Source organism: Anabrus simplex, chromosome 8, assembly GCF_040414725.1.
Source record: "Anabrus simplex isolate iqAnaSimp1 chromosome 8, ASM4041472v1, whole genome shotgun sequence".
NCBI lineage: Eukaryota > Metazoa > Arthropoda > Insecta > Orthoptera > Tettigoniidae > Anabrus > Anabrus simplex.
In genome coordinates this window covers 101,735,573-101,756,451 of record NC_090272.1, presented here as the reverse complement: position 1 = coordinate 101,756,451, position 20,879 = coordinate 101,735,573, and the positions used below count along the sequence as shown (strand labels likewise).

At 41.4% G+C, this 20,879-nt stretch overlaps 1 protein-coding gene across 1 annotated transcript in view; it reads right to left on the bottom strand.

Annotated features, from left to right (window-relative positions):
• The window catches only part of LOC136879316 (ras-GEF domain-containing family member 1B), a 447,741-nt gene that overhangs the window by 421,908 nt on the left and 4,954 nt on the right, over positions 1 to 20,879 (bottom strand). Inside the window, exon 2 of the mRNA XM_068229058.1 lies at positions 4,436 to 4,555. Within this exon, the coding sequence (XP_068085159.1) occupies positions 4,436 to 4,555 (120 nt within the window). The remainder of the gene's footprint in view (positions 1 to 4,435; positions 4,556 to 20,879) is intronic.

The following is a 20,879-nucleotide window of genomic DNA, read 5'->3' as shown; positions in this document are numbered from 1 at the left end:
TCAGAAGGCCAGCACCTGAATCGACTGAGCCACTCAGCCGCGCCTTAATTAAGGTACAGCTCCAGTGTTTTCCTGGTGTGAAAATGGAAAACCATATTCATGAATTCGTATTCACTATTTCCGAACGCAAGCTCACACGATCAGTATATAGGTAACCTATCCTCCTCCTTAAATCTCATATGATCCCGCCAACGAAACAGATTTATGCATATAGTTTGTTCCTAACTTAGCTGTCATTTTACCGTTGTTCCCATCTGATTGTACCGACAATCGTACCTGATATTTTCATGGCTGTTACTTATAACTTACGAATAAGGTATATCCCGAGTCCACCCAGTTTCCATTCTCACATCAGAAAGTTAGTCTCAAAACTGGCCATTGTAAAGTTAGCTCAGCCTGAGGACTTACGTTCAACTACATACGACTATCCACAGCGCGCTTTATACCGTTTTTCACGAGAGTTTAATCCTAATGTAAACAAATAGGCGGAGCACCTTTCCCATGTACGTAGACATAGACGTAGTTGATTGGAGAAGCAATAGTCGCATTCACTAGACTGTATGTGAGCTCGAAGAAAAGTAGCATGTCGCATTAATTTGATTTTAGTTTAGTTTATTACATTTAGAGAGCTTGGAAGAGTACGTAATCAAATTAAAATATGGTTTTGTTTTAATAAAATAGTGATTAAATAACGAGAAATGAAGGCACAAGGCGTGGTGTATTACAGGAAGTCTTCTCGTAGTGAGGGAAAGTCCCAAGCTGTACAGCGTGGAGATGTGATGCATCTTGCAGCAGCAGTCAGTGCCAGTATTCATAGTGAAAGGAATGGAGCAAGAGGTACTGTAGGACCATCGCGTGTAGTGAAGCACAAAACCGCTCAGAAGTGACCACAGACAGTGCACTATGAATGTGTTCAATAAACTAAGTGAACAGAATCCAGGCTTAGTCGTTTATCCAGAAGTTCAGATCTTCGCACTGTTGTCGTATGCGATGCGAAGCCCTGTACTTCCGAACACGAGACGTTGACGGGGTGGAGGTCGGTACTACACGCTCAGCGAATCACAACTCTTTCTTTGGCGGAGGCGTGGATATACCATGTTTACATAGAAGAATTAAACTCTCGTGAAAAGATATATAGTGTTTACATTTCTTGGCCGTGAAATGCACTTGGAATTCTGTTATTTCAGGCAAACAGTTTTGCAGAGTGCACTCCGTGGATTCGCTGACAGTAGATGGAACTGCTGGAGATCCAATCAGCCCTCTAACTGAGGACTCAAAATACATAAGTAAGGACGATGAAATAGAGAAGAGAGCAAGAGAGATAAAATGAGATTAAGTTCATTACGCGAGGCCACTCTACTCTCCTCGGTCCAGCAGGCAAAACACTTCTACTCATTTTCCTCTACGTTAACTTCCCTCTAAAGTTTCGCTGAGTGCGCCTGAAGTGAACTCTAACTAGCTTTACTAATAAGGATAAAGATTTATCCTCATTCAAGTCTGCTTAAAAGGGTAGATGCACCAGGGATGCGAGTTCGTGTTAGACAAAGGACTGTAAGTGGCTATTTAACACAAAATATAACCCCTCCGTAGTTACTGATGAGTACTGAAGATTCAGAATGGTACAATAGATTCATTGTTTATTGAAAAACAGATAATTTGAACCAATATGCGGAAATTAGGAGCGAAATAATAAATGCAAAATCAACATTGAAGGAAATGACATTATAGTGTGAGGATGTCTTAAATGTAAAATTTCACTAGCGTATCGTTTTAACATTACGTTTGGTCCACTCGCTCTATGGCAACGAAGCTTGGACATTAAAACAGGCCACTATCAAACAACTGGAAGCTCTAGAACTACGGCTTCATGCCTGAATGGCCAGAGTCTCATAGGTTGAATATGCCACTAATGAACAGGTATTACAGAGAGCGAACAGCAATACCGACGCATAGCAGGATATACACCACTTTATTCCATAAATGTCTCAGACAACCCTTGCTGCATTGTTTTGATGCCTGCACTGGCGACTTCCTCCTAAACAGTCAATACGTCTGTCCTTTATTTCAGTGTGATGGAAAGCGTCCAAAAGGGAATTGTTGTTCAATCAGTGAAACATAGCGCTGGGAATGTTCTTGTTTGGGATTGCATGTCTCGTGATGGGGTAGGCAATTTAGTGTTTCATGAGAATAAAATGGATAAATGGGAGTATCTGGATATCTTAAAGGAAACTCTGCTGCTGAAAAAAAAAACTGGGACTAAAAGAATGACTGAGTCTTTCAACAAAACTGAGTATTTCAACAAGACAAGGAATCTAAATATTGGAAGAATGGCTGCTTTACTATGTTCCCAAGAAATTGCATTCACATCTCTAGGAAGAACTCCATAGGAGGATTAGAAAATATTATATCAATAGAAGGACGATTTGAAACTTGCCATACGGAAATAGTGGAATTAAATTTCACCAGAAGTCACCAAAATCCTAGTGGAATTGAAGCCACGGCGTTCGGAAGCTGTGACAGCTGCAATAAAGTATGTAAAAGTCTATTCTTTTATTTTATAATTGCAGATAAGTAAAATGTTTTGTTTACATTTATATAAAATTTTGTTTCCGACTGTGTGTTCACTGAGACATTCTTTTTTGTTTTGAGAGTGAAACTTACCCTCCGACGTTTGTTATAAATGTTTAGATACACCAAGTATACAGATTATTACACAATGGATAACTGAAATTGGTGTATTGGTTCCCGAGATTAATCTCCATACACTAAACAACTCTTGAACTCTTGATACTACCGGGTGGTCCAATTTGAACATTACCTACTCCACAGAGGGAACTATTCATAGTACGCGTATCAGAATTGGTATGAATAATGGCAAGAATGTACGCTACGAGATTTGAACGATTCACTGGTACCTAAAAGACTTGCAGCTGTACAGAAAACTATCCTAATTTTTCAGACTGTCCTGGACACAGACGAGCACACTCTGTAGTGTATGGTCCGGCACCATGGCTAAATGGTTAGCGTGCTGGCCTTTGGTCAGAGGGGTCCCGGCCTAATTCCGGCAGGGTCGGGAATTTTAACCGTCATTGGTTAATTTCGCTGGCACGGGGGCTGGGTGTATGTGTCGTCTTCATCCTCATCACGACGCGCAGTTGGCCTACAGGCGTCAAATCAAATGACCTGCACCTAGCGAGTCGAAATTGTCCTCGGACACTCACAGCACTAAAAGCCATACGCCATTTCATTTTTTTGAGTATATGGCCAGAAAAATTAGGCATACTGTATAATTTGGCAACGCCTTAAAAGTGTCTCAGGGGCTTATTCGTTATTTCTCTTCCGCATGTCCCGCGCACACAGGTTTCGAGTCCATGCTATCGCTCGTTTTCTACATATAGATGGCTAAGTAAGGAAAGTTTAATTTTAAACACCCGGTACTGGTGTAGGTTAGCAGATCGTAATCCCCGCTGACAGGCCTGTCTGTTATTTACGATATCACTGAGTTACGTCTCAGCCGTCAGCCTGCATTGTTTCCAGGCAACAATCGTCCGTATCATTTTAATCTGGCGTACAAGATCGTTAGTTGTATCCTTAGGAGCGCTAACAAGACCAAACACATTTTTGAGGAAAATAGTGAACCGAGAAAGTGGCTCCGTGGTTAATGTCACGTAACTTGCATTCGACGGCTCTCCGTTGTTTCCCATTTTTCACACAATGAAAATGCTTAGGATGTATTTAAGGCCACGTTCGCTTCCTTCCCACTCCTACCCCTTTCCTATCCCATCGCCGCTGAACACTTATCTGTGCCGGTGCGAAATAAATAAATAAATAAATAAATAAATAAATAAATAAATAAATAAATAAATAAATAAATAAATAAATAAATAAATAAATTAATTAATTAATTAATTAATAGTGACTGCAAAGATCCAAGCCTGAAATGTTTTTTTGCTATTTGCTTTACGTCGCACACCGACACAGATGTGTCTTATGGCGACGACGGGACAGGAAAAGCCTAGGAAGTGGAAGGAAGCGGCCGTGGCCTTAATTAAGGTACAGCCCTGGCATTTGCCTGGTGTGAAAATGGGAAACCACGGAAACCATCTTCAGGGCTAGCGATAGTGGTGTTAGAGTCCACCGCACGGCCACCTCGCTCGGTACTCTACTGTACATAGTGAGATTAAGCTACCTGTAGTCGGGTAGAGTTGGAATACGAAGTTTGGTTGAAATATTTACATTATTTTTTCCGTTATAAGCGTACAAACAGACAGAAATACAGACACACACACACACACACAAAATCGCACATTTTGTCCCTAACTATCTGAAACGAGTAAAAAGTGCCAACGTTGAGTGAATTTGCCAAAATCTTGTATGTAGGCCTACATACACATGGATAACCTCACTAAAATAAACAAGGAAGTGCAGAACTCACGTTATCAGGTTCGGAGCCCGACTCAGGCACGGACTCGATGCTGGAGCTGTGTTCGCCGGGAGCTCCACCATTGAGTAGTGCACTGAAGCCTTTAGCCGATTGCGGTGTCTGCGGCAAACTCTGGAAAGAAAGAAAAAACAAATTAGATTTATAACGGAATCAATCATACTCTATCTAGAGAGAAATGTTAATAAATGCCTTCGTATCATCAAGGGAATTTGGTGGTTTAGGGCTATATGCTATAGTTCCCAATCTTTATGCAGTAGTACAGGGCTGTCGAAGACGCTGGCCATTACGAGAGGTTTGAGGCAAGCAAGATAGTCATGTCAAATTTCTACTGGTGACGTACTTCTTCCAAGATCAGTGCGCTGTACACACAGACATTTCTCTTGTAAATTAAGGTTCCTACGTTCATTTTATGTTGTATGATAAATTAAAAATAGTATGTTCCTTCACACAATATTATGTGAAGTTATTAACACATATCACTCGACAAGACAGCAATACAGCACAAGTTAGCACCAATCACTAAACAAGGACAACACACTATAACACTCTAGCACGATGACACTCCTTCAGTAACAACACTTCGACACACACACACAGAGCCCACGACGAGCCTGCTTTTATATACCTGGAGATGAAATGACAGTACCTTCGGGGTGTAGCCTGAATGCGAAGGTTCTAGTTTCGCCTCCAGAAAAACCACGGAGACACCAGACGAAAAGCACAATACAAGCAGACGTCACATGCCCTCAGACCGGCTGGGAGCTTTTTTACCTGGCTCACTCTTCCCTTCTAATAAATATCGAAGGGAATTACAAGCAATTGCATGAGCACGTAACATTTCCTCGTTTTCGCAAGAAAATGTATTTCATTTATTCCACTTATTAGTCTCCTGTGGAATTTTATCTTGTAGAATGGTGAATAAAAAAGAATCTTCTAACGAACTTCTTTAACAACATTTTATTTTTGCATTAGGTCATGTTTTGGTATCTTTTATGGCAGGTCTTTTCCAGAGGGGAGCACCGAGATATCAGGGCTGATAGGAGCCGTGCCGAAACCAACGAGCGCCAAGTGAAAAAAAATACTCTTAATCAGGTTCACGACTAAGACTGTGTGTTCGCTAAGATATGTAGAGCCAAACAGAGCAACTAATGTGGGTGCCAATGCGTGGATATATGGAAAATCTTTTTGTTCCCAGTTCGAGGTCACCTGAAATTGCAGTATCTACATTTCAAAACTGTTTTGTACTGAACTCTTACCAATTCAAACCTCACAAGAAAGGGAGTCAAAATATGTATGTTTAATTCAGGCGACGTTCCAATATCTTCAAATCTATTGTCGATTTGTTTGTGTAATTTTTTAAGGCCTTCACGATAAGAATCAGAGTTGAAGTCACATTTTTAACATGAGAATTCTTTAAAATGTCTCTCCTGTATTTTTATTTTATTTTTATTTTCCCTCTCTTTTTAAGACTAAAAGCTTCATCTAACGAGCACGAATTCTGCCCCACATAGCACTGACCACAACATGTTCGCCTTGCAAAGAAATATTTACATTTCTCAAATGGTTTGTAATATCGGCTATAAAACGAAAGGTCTGCAACCCAGCGCGCACGTCCTTACCTCTCCGCCGCCACAGCTACAGAGTGTAGTGCGGGTCAGCCCAGGACAGGCGCGGTGCAGTGTCAGTGCTCCCCAGCCTCAAGAGCCCCTTTTCGGGCATGTGACCGAGCGAGTAGACTGCGCGATTTAGTTCACGTAACTGTGAGCTTGCATTCGGGATATAGTGGGCTCGAGTCCAACTGTTGGCAGCCTTGACAATGGTTTCCTGCGGTTTCCCTTTTTTTTTTTTTTTAATTTTTATTTTTATTTTTTTATTTTTTTTACAAATTGATTTACGTCGTACCGACACAGATTTGATTGATAGATAAAAAAACCACATTCAGGCCAGCCAACAGCGGGAACACACTATTTCCCGAACGCAAGCTCACAGCTGCGTGCCTCTAACCGCACGGTCAACCCACTCGGTGGTTTCCCAGTTTCACATGAGGCAAATGTTGACGCCGTACCTTAATTAAGGGCACGGTCGTTTCCTTCTCACTTCTATCCCTGTCCTATCCCACTGACACCATACGACTTCTCTATTTCGGTGCGACGTGAAGAAAATGAAAACCTACCAAATGTTTTCCAGTCGATGACCATGTCCGGAATGAATGAAGCCCCATCTTGCGGCGAGGATAGGAATTGAGCCGGCTGCCGAAGCCTGTCGCACTCCTCTGGGGCAATGATTAAGGACTGACAGATGAAATGAAATGATTAGTGGAGTGTGCCGCTGGAATGAAAGATGACAGGGAAAACCGGAGTACCCGGAGAAAAATCTGTCCCGCCTCCGCTTTGTCCAGCACAAATCTCACATGGAGTGACCGGGATTTGAACCACGGAACCTAGCGGTGAGAGGCCGACGCGCTGCCCTCTAAGCCACGGAGGATACTCGGTGCGACGTGAAACAGACAGAAAGGAAAGGAAGAGAGATGTTAGGCCATAGAAATCCGAGACCTATCCATTACGATAAATAACAGCATCATCAATTTGGAATTTGAGAAATATGCACTCTTTCAGAAAATGCGAGATCTAGCGGGAGTTCATTTTTCTTCCAGATGTTATCTCCTGCCACCATTTGTATAAAGAAAAAGAAATATGTCTCGTTTAGCACTCGCTGGTGTCCAGAATAGCTTTTCATTAACGGCGTTGGGTTTTGTCGTTAAGGGGGAGAAGAGGCAGTAATAAGTTAGCACCGCTGTTGCTATCAAACTCCCTGCGTGATGTCTGATTGTGGGCGGGCAGTCCCCTAGTAACTACAGTAAAAGCAATTTCCCACCACCAACACCACCTCTCGTATTACGTGTGTATGTGTGTTTACATGGGCAGACTCGCGTGCATACACTGATTAAACTGTCTGGGCAGACACGTTACAATGTCATGAACAGGAATACAGTACTTTACGTTCTTAAAACAAGCGAGTGTGTAGTAATTTGTAACTGTTGATATCGTGATCGTAGACATGGGACAACCAGTTTTACGTGAAACACGAACCACGGGGACATGGCTCTTCATTTCAAAAAACCCACTTGCATATGCGGGGATTCTAACTGCCGCCACTGGGCTGAGTGGCTAAGACGGTTGAGGCGCTGGCCTTCTGACCCCAACTTGGCAGGTTCTATATTGGCTCAATTTGAAGGTGCTCAAATACATCAGCCTCGTATCGGTAGATTTACTGGTACGTAAAAGAACTTCTGCGGTACTAAATTCTGGCACCTCGGAGTCTCCGAAAACCGTAAAGTAATAGCTGGTGGGACGTAAAGCCAATAACATTATTATTATTATTATTATTATTATTATTATTATTATTATTATTATTATTTGCTTTACGTCGCACTGACACAGATAGGTCTTATGGCGACGATGGGATAGGAAAGGCCTAGGAGTTGGAAGGAAGCGGCCGTGACCTTAATTATGGTACAGCCCCGGTATTTGCCTGGTGTGAAAATGGGAAACCACGGAAAACCATCTTCAAGGCTGCCGACAGTGAGACTCGAACACACTATCTCCCGATTACTGGATACTGGCCGCACTTAAGCGACTGCAGCTATCGAGCTCGGTATTATTATTATTATTATTATTATTATTATATTATTATTATTATTATTATTATTATTATTATTATTATTATTATTATTATTATTATTATTATTATTATTATTATTATTCGAACTGCAGTCACATTTGTGAAACTTTACACACACATGTACGTTCTGAGACGCCGTGGCATCACAATTTGCCCTCTATCAAACGCGGAGAGATCGGTCGCTTTTCCTATTCTGACGCCGAAGACACGACAAACAGCAAACCTATAGACCTGTCTTATATATGTACCTTGCTACCAGCATATCTAGTGTTACGCTCCATGTTCCAGGATTTCTAAATGTTCCTGGGTCGCAGTGGCAGAGAGAGACAGCATTGTGTTGAGACAAATGATAAAAACGTAGACGCCAAGTCAGAAGAATCAGCCACGATTACATTTTCCGACCTGGTCAGGAATCGAACAGGGGATCACACGACCCGAAAGATCCAGTATTGTCCAGTATTGACTATTCAACCATGGAAACGGATGCTAGATCATGTGAGCACTGTATTATCATATTCCTCCTCCTCCATTTGCCTCACACCGAAGTTGTTCCATACCTATAGCTTCATCCACAGTGACGACATCCATCTCTTCACATCTAACACACGGGTGCATTGTCGTTTATATTCAGATCTGTTAAATCGAACATGTTTAATTCTCAGAACTCAGATGACAAATTCACGTGAAGGGCAGTTAAACACAGCCATTCGTGATCAGCGACGAGGTGAACACAAAAGTCCTTGCTTGTTTTATACGGTCAAGCCTTCTCTTTAATCATGCATGGCTCCTGTGATTAGTGGTGTATATTAATCCCAATTTACATGAAACATTGTTTCCGTGTTTTTTAAATTGCCAATTAAGCTCGAAAAATTAGAAATCTCGCAACCAAGTTATAAAAAAACATCACTACCAGATTATATTCTAATCGACATTTGGAGTTCGTAAACAATATTTATAGTTCCCTGATAATACGGACTCACTTCAATGCTAATGCGTTGTTGTGCCGAACTGAATATTTCATTGAAGGAACAGATTAATTAATGATACGCATAATCCATGTTTAAATAATATATTCACACATATATGATGGACACTAACCTATTTTCGGAAAAATGTTCAAAATATATTTTTCTATGCATTTTTACACACAGCTAGTTCCATTTATGAATTTTGCAAATGATGAATACTAGACGTGATGAATGTACATTATAGTCATAAAAATATATGAGCGAAATATATTTTATGTTCCTCGTATTTAGTACGATAATAGACTTTATCTCAATCATTATCAAAATTGAATTCACCCCCCATGTAGATGCAAAACCTGTGGATACCCATAACAAACATATCTATAGGTTCAGCTGTTTCTGAGAAAAGACTACCTGCCAGGAACTTATACAATATTATGCGATCACTTTTTTCAGCGACTGTCCATTTTATGACATAAAAGGTGAGCGGATTCTTGTACCTCATCCCGTGTTGTGGTCCTTCACAATATTTCTGATAACAGAAGTTAATAATTTTCATCGACTACAAATATTCATTCAAAATCTGCGATGGCTAATGGGAATATATAAATATGAGTCAATAAGAGATAAATATACGAAAATCAGTGTATACTCTGTGGAGAAGAAATGAAAAAAGCGTACCTAATAGTCCGTCCCCGCGATGTAGGTGGCAACGCGTCAGCCGGGTCACAGGTTTTTAATTGTAATGATTAATATCCCTGGCCTGGGGACTGGGTGTTCGTGTCATTCTTAATGTTCCTTTCCTCACATAGAGCACTCCACACTTCTGCCATTACAATTACATGGTGCCAGTAAGGGCAATAGATCCACAAGGGTCGACGCCCCTAATAAATAGCATTTTTAAAAAAAAGCATATCTACTAAGAGTTTGTAGGCAACCGAAACTATGAGAGTTAAATATCTGGGCATGAATACAAAACAAAAATAAAAAAGAGACAGAATTCTATACAACTGTTAAACTATGAAATAAAGAGAAGATTATTCCAAAAAGAATAGCAAAACTCTTTTGTATTTTAAAAAGTATGTTGAAAAAGGACATTTAAAAATCAGAACATAATAATAATAATAATAATAATAATAATAATAATAATAATAATAATAATAATAATAATAATAACGTTATTTGATTTACGTCCTACTAACTAATTTTACGGTCTTCGGAGATGCCGAGGTACCGGAATTTAGTCCCGCAGGAGTTCTTTTACGTGCCAGTAAATCTACCGACACGGGGTTGTCGTATTTGAGCACCTTCCAATACCATCGGACTGAGCCAGGATCGAACCTGCCAAGTTGGGGTTAGAAGGCCAGCGCCTTAACCGTCTGAGCCACTCAGCCCGGCAAAAATCAGAACAAATACGAATGAGAAAAATGAAGAATAAGGATAAGATGGATAAGGGGCGTGCCTCTCCTAGAATAATGGATATATTTACTAGTAGGTTAAATATAATATCAAATGTAGTAACATATAAATGGTTGCATTGTCGTGTCATTTTCTATTCATAATTCATTCGTTAATTGTAGGATACTCCAAGAGACTTGTGACACGAAAGTAAGCACTAAATAAGCTAAGGAATGAGAAAGATACATGTTATCCCAGACAATATAGCATTCCTAACGTCTTAAGGCAAAATAAATTATACTTAATATAGTAATAGTCAAATAATAATAATAAGAGGAGAATGCAATGCATGTATCAAACTTAATGAATTTGCAATAGAAGAGTGCTCTCTCTCTCTCTCTCTCTCTAGTTTCAGGCGATCCGGAACTAGGGGATGGGACTAATCTGTTCTAATTCAAAACCTCTAGAACTTTCTGCTAGTGAAATTACAAGAGTTTCGGCCCAGTGTGGCAGCGAGCCTCGGTGTGTGAACGGCGCACAATCCGCCAGCGCCTTCGAAAAGTGTAGCAATCGAACTGACGAGCCCACTGCTACACCTACGTGCACTTTAAATAAATATAAATTGATCACAAGAGCGCATTGAAACATCTTTAATAATACATCTGACCACAGACCGCACAACAAAGAGGACGGTGCTGACAGCCGAAACACAGTCGAAACCATTTATTGCGGCATCGCTTTTAACGACCCATTGGATATAAAATTGAATACTAACGGTCCCATCCTAATCCTACTGTGTATAAACACTGTATTTAAAAAATCGCTTATTATGACATATCAAATAAAATGGTGTATTTTTTATTACATTTTCGGGGAAATGTATCGACCATAACGTCCAATGTTTATTTTTGTTCGTTACGAGTTTGGGAAGTGCCGACAACAACGCAAAGCTTATTTTCTGTTGTTTTCAGTAGATTCCAAATCAGTCTGTCTGTTAAACAGTGAAGGCAAACATCGCTGTAAAGATGTCGCAAATGAGAGGGAAGAAAAGTCACAAATAAAATTACGATTACAAAATGGGGAAACAAATGTCGGCATCGTCATGGAATGAAGTATATCACACTCAACAATTCCCACAGTACGGAAAGAGAGAACATCTCATTTATTATCCAAGAACGTGTGAGATATTACTGATCATGTACATTATTGCTACTTCTTTCCTCGCCCATTTTATATTTCGCAGATATATTATTGCTGGGCGTACTGTGTAAACGTTAGAAGAAAAATTCCTCTCAGTCCCACTTCATAAATACTATACTGCTCGCATCCGGGAGATAGTGGGTTCGAACCCCACTGTCGGCAGCCCTGAAGATGGTTTTCCGCGGTTTCCCATTTCCACACCAGACAAATGCTGGGGCTGTATCTTAATTAAGGTCACGGCCGCTTGCTTCCCATTCCTAGGCCTTTCCTGTCCCATCCTCACCATAAGACCTCTCTGTGTCGGTGCGACGTGAAGCAAAATAGCAACAAAAAAAACTATACTGCAAAAATACAGTGCTTATTTCACTTAAGTTTCTTTAAGTTTTAAATTGATTCTATTAATTAACCGTGTAAATGTGCAGTATAAAACTTACAGACATTACATTTTTAAGGAAAAAGGGCCGATTTGTGCGAATATAGCCAATAACGATCGTTAATTGGCGGTCGCTTGTTTCGACTGTATTGGGAAAATGAATGGGTTTACATTAAAAAATTAAACAGATTATGTATCTGTGTTTTGACTAAGCCTCTGTAGCTCAGGCGGCAGCGCGCCGGCCTTTATACCGCCTGGTTTCTCTGGTTCAAATCCCGGTCACTCCATGTAAGATTTGTGCTTGACAACGCGAACGCAGGACAGGTTTTTCTCCGGTTTTCTCAGTCATCTTTCATTCCAGCAACACTCTCCATTAACATTTCATTTCATCTGTCAGTCATTTATCACTGCCCCGGAGGAGTGCGACAGGCCTCGGCAGCCGGCACATTTCATATTCTCGCCGCAAGATGGGGGCTTTATTAATTCCCTTCCTGACCCGGTCGAATGACGGGAAACATGCTGTGGATTTCCATGTATCTGTGTTTTGAGAGGTTTTTCCGGTATAGCTCCCGAATATTTATCTATTTGATTTGTTTCATCTATACACTTTTATTATCATATTTAATTTTTTAGTTATTTGTTAAATAGTCGAAGTAATCGGCCGTGTTTGTTCGTGCCGGAATTAGAAATATTCATCCAACCACATTTTATGTCAGGAATTGTATTATAGGCACGTATAATGTGGCTCCATGTAGGTCATTTTGGCCAGCTCTTTTGGTGTAAGTGTAGGATACCGCCTCTTACCACCCGGAGGTAATTCAGAGCAATTTCAGTTCTGGACCTCAGACTCGAACGAAGTTAATCCACCCATGTGAGCTCAACTGAGGGGGTATGGGAGGCACCAGATTCGATCGCGGAAGGGCTGAGGAAGTCGTCAACCTGAGCATGAGTTACATCAATATCTGCAGGCCTAATTAATAATGGTTAAAATATATTTTTCTTCTATTTTTAGTGCTGATTTTTCTAACTCTTCACCTGCTTTCTTTTTTTTTCCTATTTAAAAATGACAAGGCACATTCAGTCCTCCAAGCAAGATGAAATAACTAATGTTAAAATCCCCGAGAGTTCCGTGAGTCGACCCGGAGCCCCTTGAACCAAAGGCCAGCACGCTAGCCATTGAGATATGGAGCCGTACACCTCACTGGGCAGCAGTCTTTTTGGCAGCGAGGACTCTGCTATTATTATTATTATTATATTATTATTATTATTATTATTATTATTATTATTATTATTATTATTATTATTATTATTATTATTATTATACCATCAGCCCAGTCGCACACTCTAGGGATAGCGAAACTACATATATTCTAGAGGTCACAGGTTCGATCCCCCACCAGATCAGGATATTTTACCTGGATCTGGGGCCTAGTTTGAGGCCCATTCAGTCTACGAGAAAACATCTGAGGATCTATCTGACGATGAAATAGCAACCTCGTTCTAGATATACAATAATAACGGCAAACCTCATAATCAGGCTGAGCGGTCGATTAATAGAGGAAGACCCATCAGGGTTGTTGCACTATAAAGGTATATATTATATTGATTTTACGTCGCACTGATACAGATCTTAAGGCGAGAATGGTATAGGACAGGACTGGGACTGCAAAGGAAGCGTCTGTGTCCTTAATTATGGTACAGCCTAATGTGATAATGTAAAACGTTGACAAACCATGTCCAGTGGAGTTCGAACCCACCATCTCCCGAAGGTAAGGTAGCAGCTGGACGGCCTGAACAACGCAGCCAGTCTCGCTCGATATCGGTGTAAAATATACTCTCTTGTGATACGATTCTGTGCTGTCATAATTTAAAACAAATTCAGAGATCAAGACGACTCCATTAATAACACAAGGATAACCTGCTGTTAGAAATGGAATCCTTCAAACAAACATTTATAGTAAATTATTGCTTACTTAGCATATTACAAACTGATGATGATGATGCTTGTTGTTTAAAGGGGCCTATCATCTAGGTCATCGGCCCCTAATGGTATGAAATGAGACGAAATGTAATGACATTTTAAAATAAGTCCAAAATCCTCCACTGACCAGGATTCAAAACGCGAGGACGAAGAATGAATGGATGATATTAATTCAAAACAATCAATGGATCCGACTCACAACGCCCCACATTTCCAGAAACTAGCGTTAAACAATAGTATTTCTAACCAAGGGACTGCTTCTAAAGCACAATAATGAAACGATGATGCTTGTAGTATAAAGAGGTTCAAAAGCGTGGTCAACGGCCGCTCATAATGGTATATATCGCTAGGAAAGAAGAACCATGGTATTTGTCATCTTGCGGTATTAATTTTAAAAAAGGCGTAGACTCGCGGAATTCCACACATTATGGTACTACTCACAGCTAATGTAATGCGCACATGTAACACAAACCTATGGTGTTTCTCACATTGCGGCGCCATTTACAGGCAACGCAAACCTATGGTGTTCCTCACATAAGTGTACTAACCACAGGGACTCGTACTATCCCGTGGTGTTCCTCACATAGTGGGTACTAATCACAGGCAAGGCAGACCCATGGTGTCGCTCATATCACAGGTACCGTACTGTAAAACCCAGCCGGAAGCACACACTGTCGCTACTAATCACAAACCTATTGTGTACCTAACATAGTGCTACTACGCGCAGGTAAAACCGACCCATGGTATTCCCTGCGTGATGGTACTAATTAAAAGCAGTCTCATGGTTCTAATTCGTTCATCCCTTGATCACCCCTTTTAGTCACCTCTTACGACAGGCAGGGGATACCGTGGGCGTATTCTTCGTCTGTGTCCCCCACCCACAAGGGGTTGTTGTAAACTTGTTTTTGCTATTTGTTTTACGTCTTATGGCGATGATGGGATAGGAAAGGCCTAGGAATGGGAAGGAAGCGGCCGCGACTTTTATTAAGATGCTTGTTGTTTTAAGGGGCCCAACATCGAAGGTCATCAGCCCCTAATGGTACGAAATGAAAGAACAAAAATTACAAAGGCATCCACTGACCAAAATAAAAATAAAACATGTCATGAAGAATGAATGGATGGACAGGAACCCAACAAAACACAAAACAAACAAACAAAAACAAAAACCAGTGGATCGGATTCAAAAGAGAACGAAAATAACATTATTACCGACCAAGGAACCACTTATAAAGCACAATGATGCTTGGTGTCTAAAGGGGGTGCAAAATCCACGTCTAAGGCCCCACAGAATGGTACATGTCGCGAGTAAAATAGAACCATGGTATGTGTCATGTTGGGGTATTAATCAGAAGTAGCGAAGACTCACGGTGTTCCACACAAGATGGTACTACTCACAAGTATTGTACTTCGTACAGGTAACGCAGACCTATGGTGTTTCGCACACAATGGCGCCACTTACAGCCAACGCAAACCGATAAGTTTCCTCACCTAGGGTACTAGTCACGGGTGCCGGTCCCAAGGGCCCCGTGGTGTTCCGCACATAGTGAGTACTAATCACAGGCAACGCAGACCCACGGTGTCGCTCATATAGTGGTACAACTCACAGGCTACGCCCAGACCCGCGCTGTTGCCCACATGGGTACAACGCACGGGTACTGGAATCCACCCGGCCAAGCTTTTTACTGCAACGAATCACAAACATATTTCGTACCATGTTAGTGATACTACTCGCAAGTACATGCAACCCATGGTGTTCCCCGCGTGATGGTACGAATCAAAAGTAGTTTCATGGTTCTAATTCAATCATCCCTTGGTCGCCCCTTTTAGTCGCCTCTCACGACAGGCAGGGGATACCGTGGGTGTATTATTCGTCAGCCTCCCCACCTACAGGGGGTGTGTGTTTGGTCCGCGAGAGGTATTTTATTTCCCTCAAGTCCGCCGGCAAGCCGGTTAGGACCCCCCTATCCGCCACCTGGGACGCGCCACGTGGGAGTATCACCTCTCCCCCTGCTACGCCTGCGTAGCAGGTTCGTGGACTTTTATTAAGGTACAGTCCTAGCATTTGCCTGGTGTGAAAATGGGAGACCACGGAAAACCATCTTCTGGGCTGCCGACAGTGGGGTTCGAACCCACTATCCCCTGATTACTGGATACTGGCCGTATTTAAGCGACTGCAGCTATCGAGCTCGGTATGTTAAAAACTAGGACGCTGGGGACATTTATGTGTTTCTCAGAAAATTCTATGCAAGATACAGGACAATCTGTTTCGACGAACAGTGATAGTGTTCGCTCAGAAGTCAACAACTGAAATGTCGCAATGGTACGGAGAATGTTATTCTGTGACACACGTCGCTAGGTGTGAGGTGATCATTCTCTCATCAACGGGTTCATCTTTACCGACGACAGTGTTTGATCTTCTGAAAGGTGAGGCAATCACCTGCTATTGTTTACCTGTCTCGCAATAACACAAGGCAAACATCCACTCTATTATCTATGCACACAATCCAGTGACCCAATCACTGTTTTGCCAATGACAGGCCAAAGCCTTCAGCAAAATTATACTGAGTACACACTTCAAACCCACTTCAGTCCTGTGAGCTGATAGTCTTGTTGACAAGCAGCACAAGACGTTTGGGAATCCATGTTAAATGTGTGTTTAATATTTCCGTACATTCCCGAACATCTTTAAGAAACTCAGTGCTATAGATCACTAGCTCCTTTACCTGTTAGTGAATAATAATAATAATAATAATAATAATAATAATAATAATAATAATAATAATAATAATAATAATAATAATAATAATAATTCACACCTAGTGGCCATGATCGTTAAGGCGTTGAAATCTGAACGGTCTGACACAGTGGGTAGCCGGTTTGAGTCCCGTTGGTTGAAGAAATTTCGCCATTAGAATGTTAGCCGGCAGGGTAAGGGAGGTGGTGGTGTACAATGTCTAATCAGTAGACTGCGTGCCAAAAGTCTGGATTAAATTCCAAAACTCTCCGCAGTGCTCACATGGAGTGAGGACATATGACGCTGCTGATGATGCGACCGTCGGATGGTGACGTTAAGCCTTGATCGGACCCCTTGGTGCTTTTCGACAGGAGTGTGCTGGCACCAGGTTTTACCTACTCCTTTCCTAATATCTTATATCAGGTCAATCATTTCATCTCAGCCACTCTTCTGATGATTGTGACGTCAGGAAGGTCATCCGGTCATACAAAACCCGCCACGACAGAGTCATCTTACCTCATACCAGACCCCGTAGAGAGACGGGACAAGGGGTGGAATAATAATATTATTATTAATAAAGGGAATTTATTTATTACTACAAATACCGAGCGAGTGGCTGCGCGGTTTGGGTCACGTAGTTGGCAGCTTGCAATCGGGAGCCAGACGGTTCGAACCCCACTCTCGGCAGCTCTGAAAATGGTTTTCCGTTGTTTCCCCATTTTCACACCAATCAATGGTAGGGACGTACCTTGAATAAGGCCTCAGTCGTTTCCTTCCCGTTTCTAGCCCTTTCCTATCCGATCGTACAGGACGTACAGGAAATTGTAAAATTGTAAAAAAACAAAACAAAACAAAACAAAACAAAAAACACGTTTATTAAAGTACCGTAATAGGAAGAGTTTGTAATAGAATTAAAACTGGGCTAAGTGCAAGTTGAGACTTCTTTCCTTCGTATAGTACGTGTGTGGGTGGATGAGAACGCAGGCAAAGGCTAAACCTATGTACACATCTGAAGTCCCGCGAGTTAACAAGGACAAGAGTACCGAGTAAACAAGCCCACAGCGCCAAGAGGCGACTCACCATGTTTGCCGGACCATTTTTAATTAAATGTACACGAAAAGGATATTCTCTTCATTGAGAACAGCTTTAAAATACAAAAAACTTGTTACCGCAGACTTTTCCAAACCGTACGAAAACAATGAATTCCAAATAAAAGCTATCCAACGATATGGATACATATTTAATGAAGTTTTATTTCTGAAGCTAGACTAGTTTTGAAAAGTTTAATTGGCTGAGTAGCAGATACAGTTTGACCTTTTCTCTCTGTGTACAACTTCGTAGAATGGAATTTCAGTGCAGTGAATATATACTGTATACAGTATACTGTATCACAAACAAACCACCTCTCGAGTGGATGTACAGGGTACTTCAGCACATGCAGCTCAGTAAGTTGGGTGGCCTAAAGGAAGAGGAGCTTCGAAGAACTAGATTTTCAATCCTAACTCCCCATGTATCGGCAAACACTCTGTTTTATCTGTGCAAGTCTATGCAGTTCAGTCAGTAATTTCTACGAGTAATATCACTAGACTGTTGTGAACAGCTCCTTCGGAAACGTAGTGAATATAACGAGATGCCGGTAACTCCAAGAGGAAGATCAAAACATTCTGCAATTTACACAATCAAACAATGAACTCGGAGACTACTGATAAGAATAATAACAATAATAATAAAAAGATAAGAGGAAAACCAAGTGACCCTGGTTCGCCGATGAAAAAGACCTTCAAGAAGTACAGATCACTCATGAAGACATCCAGGAACGTGTTCGTATTCAGAAGAAAGTGCGAGCGTACCAGCGATTCCAAAAAAAGCCGAAGTAGAAAACAGGCAAGAAGTGGACTGATGAAAGGGAGGAGGCTCACAGAAAGCAAATGAGGGAATTCTGGGAATGAATTAAAGTTCAAGGATGTTAACGGTTGAAGTAACGTGGTCTACCACCGAAACAAAGGAGAAGAAAGAAGATGATAATAATAATAATAATAATAATAATAATAATAATAATAATAATAATAATAATGATCTTACGTCCCACTAACTACTTTTGACGGTTTTTGGAGATGCCGAAGAGCCAAAAGTTTGTCCAGCAGTTGTTTTAAAGTGACAGTAAATCTTCCGATATGAGGCTGATGTATTTGAGCAGCTTCAAAACCACGAGAATGTAGTAGTATGGAACTTGCCAAGTTGGGGTCAGAAGCTCCTCAACAGTCGAGCCACTCAGTCCGGCCATACTAGAAGATCGTATATACAGTATATAGAGTAGTCGGTAACGTTAACCGGATATACAGGATGAAGCGTAATTCGCGCACTCGGGCGTCGCAGCGCGACTCCTCACGTGCCAGCAATGAAAAAATGTCTCTTATAAATTTTCGTCTTGCGAGTATATCCGGTAGAAAACGGACGTTAAAGAGTAGCAATCTGGCAACACTGTAACCATATGTAGGGTAACTACCGCTGTCAGCACGTTTTCGTCGTGCTGTACAGTTGGTGCAGTGGGTAGAGTTCTTGGTCAGCATGCAGGAGGTCGATGGTTCGATCCTGGGTTGAGGCGCATTTTTTATTTGCTAAATTCCATCTGACTTTACCTACTGTAATACAGTAAGACACCGTTTCTGAGGTCACATGTATCCTACATTTACAACATTTTGTAACGCTGAAACAACAAATACCTGGTTAGACTAATAAGAAATAGACAGCTGAAACAAACAGGTTTCATATCTAGTAGATGAACTGGTGCGAATAAATTCACGCCCACGACGTGGAAATGGCGCCTTTCAAAGCTGACAATGAAAACGATTGTTCGTCCATTTCTAGGATCGTAGTGTGCAAGTGCAAATGGTTTCTAGAAGACCCACTGCAATCGCTGTTGACGATTAAGATGCCAGATACCATACCACCTGGGCTACATTTACGAAATAAAAAACATACGCCTCAACCTAGGATCGACCACTCGACCTCCTGCATGCTAACCCAAAACTCTATCCACTGCACCACCTGTACAGCACGACTAGTACGTGCTGACAGAGGTAGCTACCCTACATGTGATTACAGTGTTGCCAGATTGCTACTCTTCAACGTCGTTTTTCTACCGGATATACTCGCAAGACGAAAATTTATAAGAGACATTTTTTCATTGCTGGCATGTGAGGAGTCGCGCTGCGACGCCCGAGTGCGCGAATTACGCTTCACCCTGTATAAGCATTAGATGGGTGGTCATACTGATAAATAATTAGGAACAAAATTCAGCATCTCGCACCGTTGTCATTTTATAAGCTGCCGTAAGACCTGTCTTTGTCGCTGGGACGCAATGTTGCTTGTAAAAAGAAATGTAGAAAAAAATTATCAGCTCCGGAAGTTAGCCAATCATACCGCTTCGCTGGCGAATTCAAATGTGCTTTGCGAGGCGGTGTTGCTAAATATAGCTTAAGACCACCTTGAAAGCCATGCCGAGAAGTCAGCACACCGTGGATTTCAGCCTGTGTTACCGTAGCGTACTTCCTGAAGCGCGATCCTGTCAGTTGGGAGATCCGTATTCAAATCTCTTCCCTGGCAAACTTTCTTCTTCGGCTGGTGCTCTCAAGCACCGTTCCTATGGAATTATTGTCAGAGGTGATCAGACACTTAAATGCCATACGTAAAGGGGCGAAATTGCATAGCGCACATTTCTTCACAATTAAATTTCAATTAGTTAATTGTTTTCCTTGATTAGGAAAAGCCAGTATAGCCAGAAAGCTTAACCAAGAAAACATCTTGATCAGTTCCAAAGAAAATGGAGTTGGTAATGACCTCTGAGTGCGTAACGTCATAAGCCACACCTCCTGAAAGATGAACACATTAGACGTTGCCTCGCTTGCTTCCCCTTCATCCTCACGGATGGCCAAAATCTACGTCCAAACGTTAACTGTTTTCCATGCCACCCTGAATTCTTCTGATCACGAGTGTACGAGCATTGCAAGCCTGCTGATAAGCTTTCAACCCAACTTACTACTCCAGAACATTAACAAGTTTTTCGAAACTCTATCTGCACATAACACTTATTTGTTGAC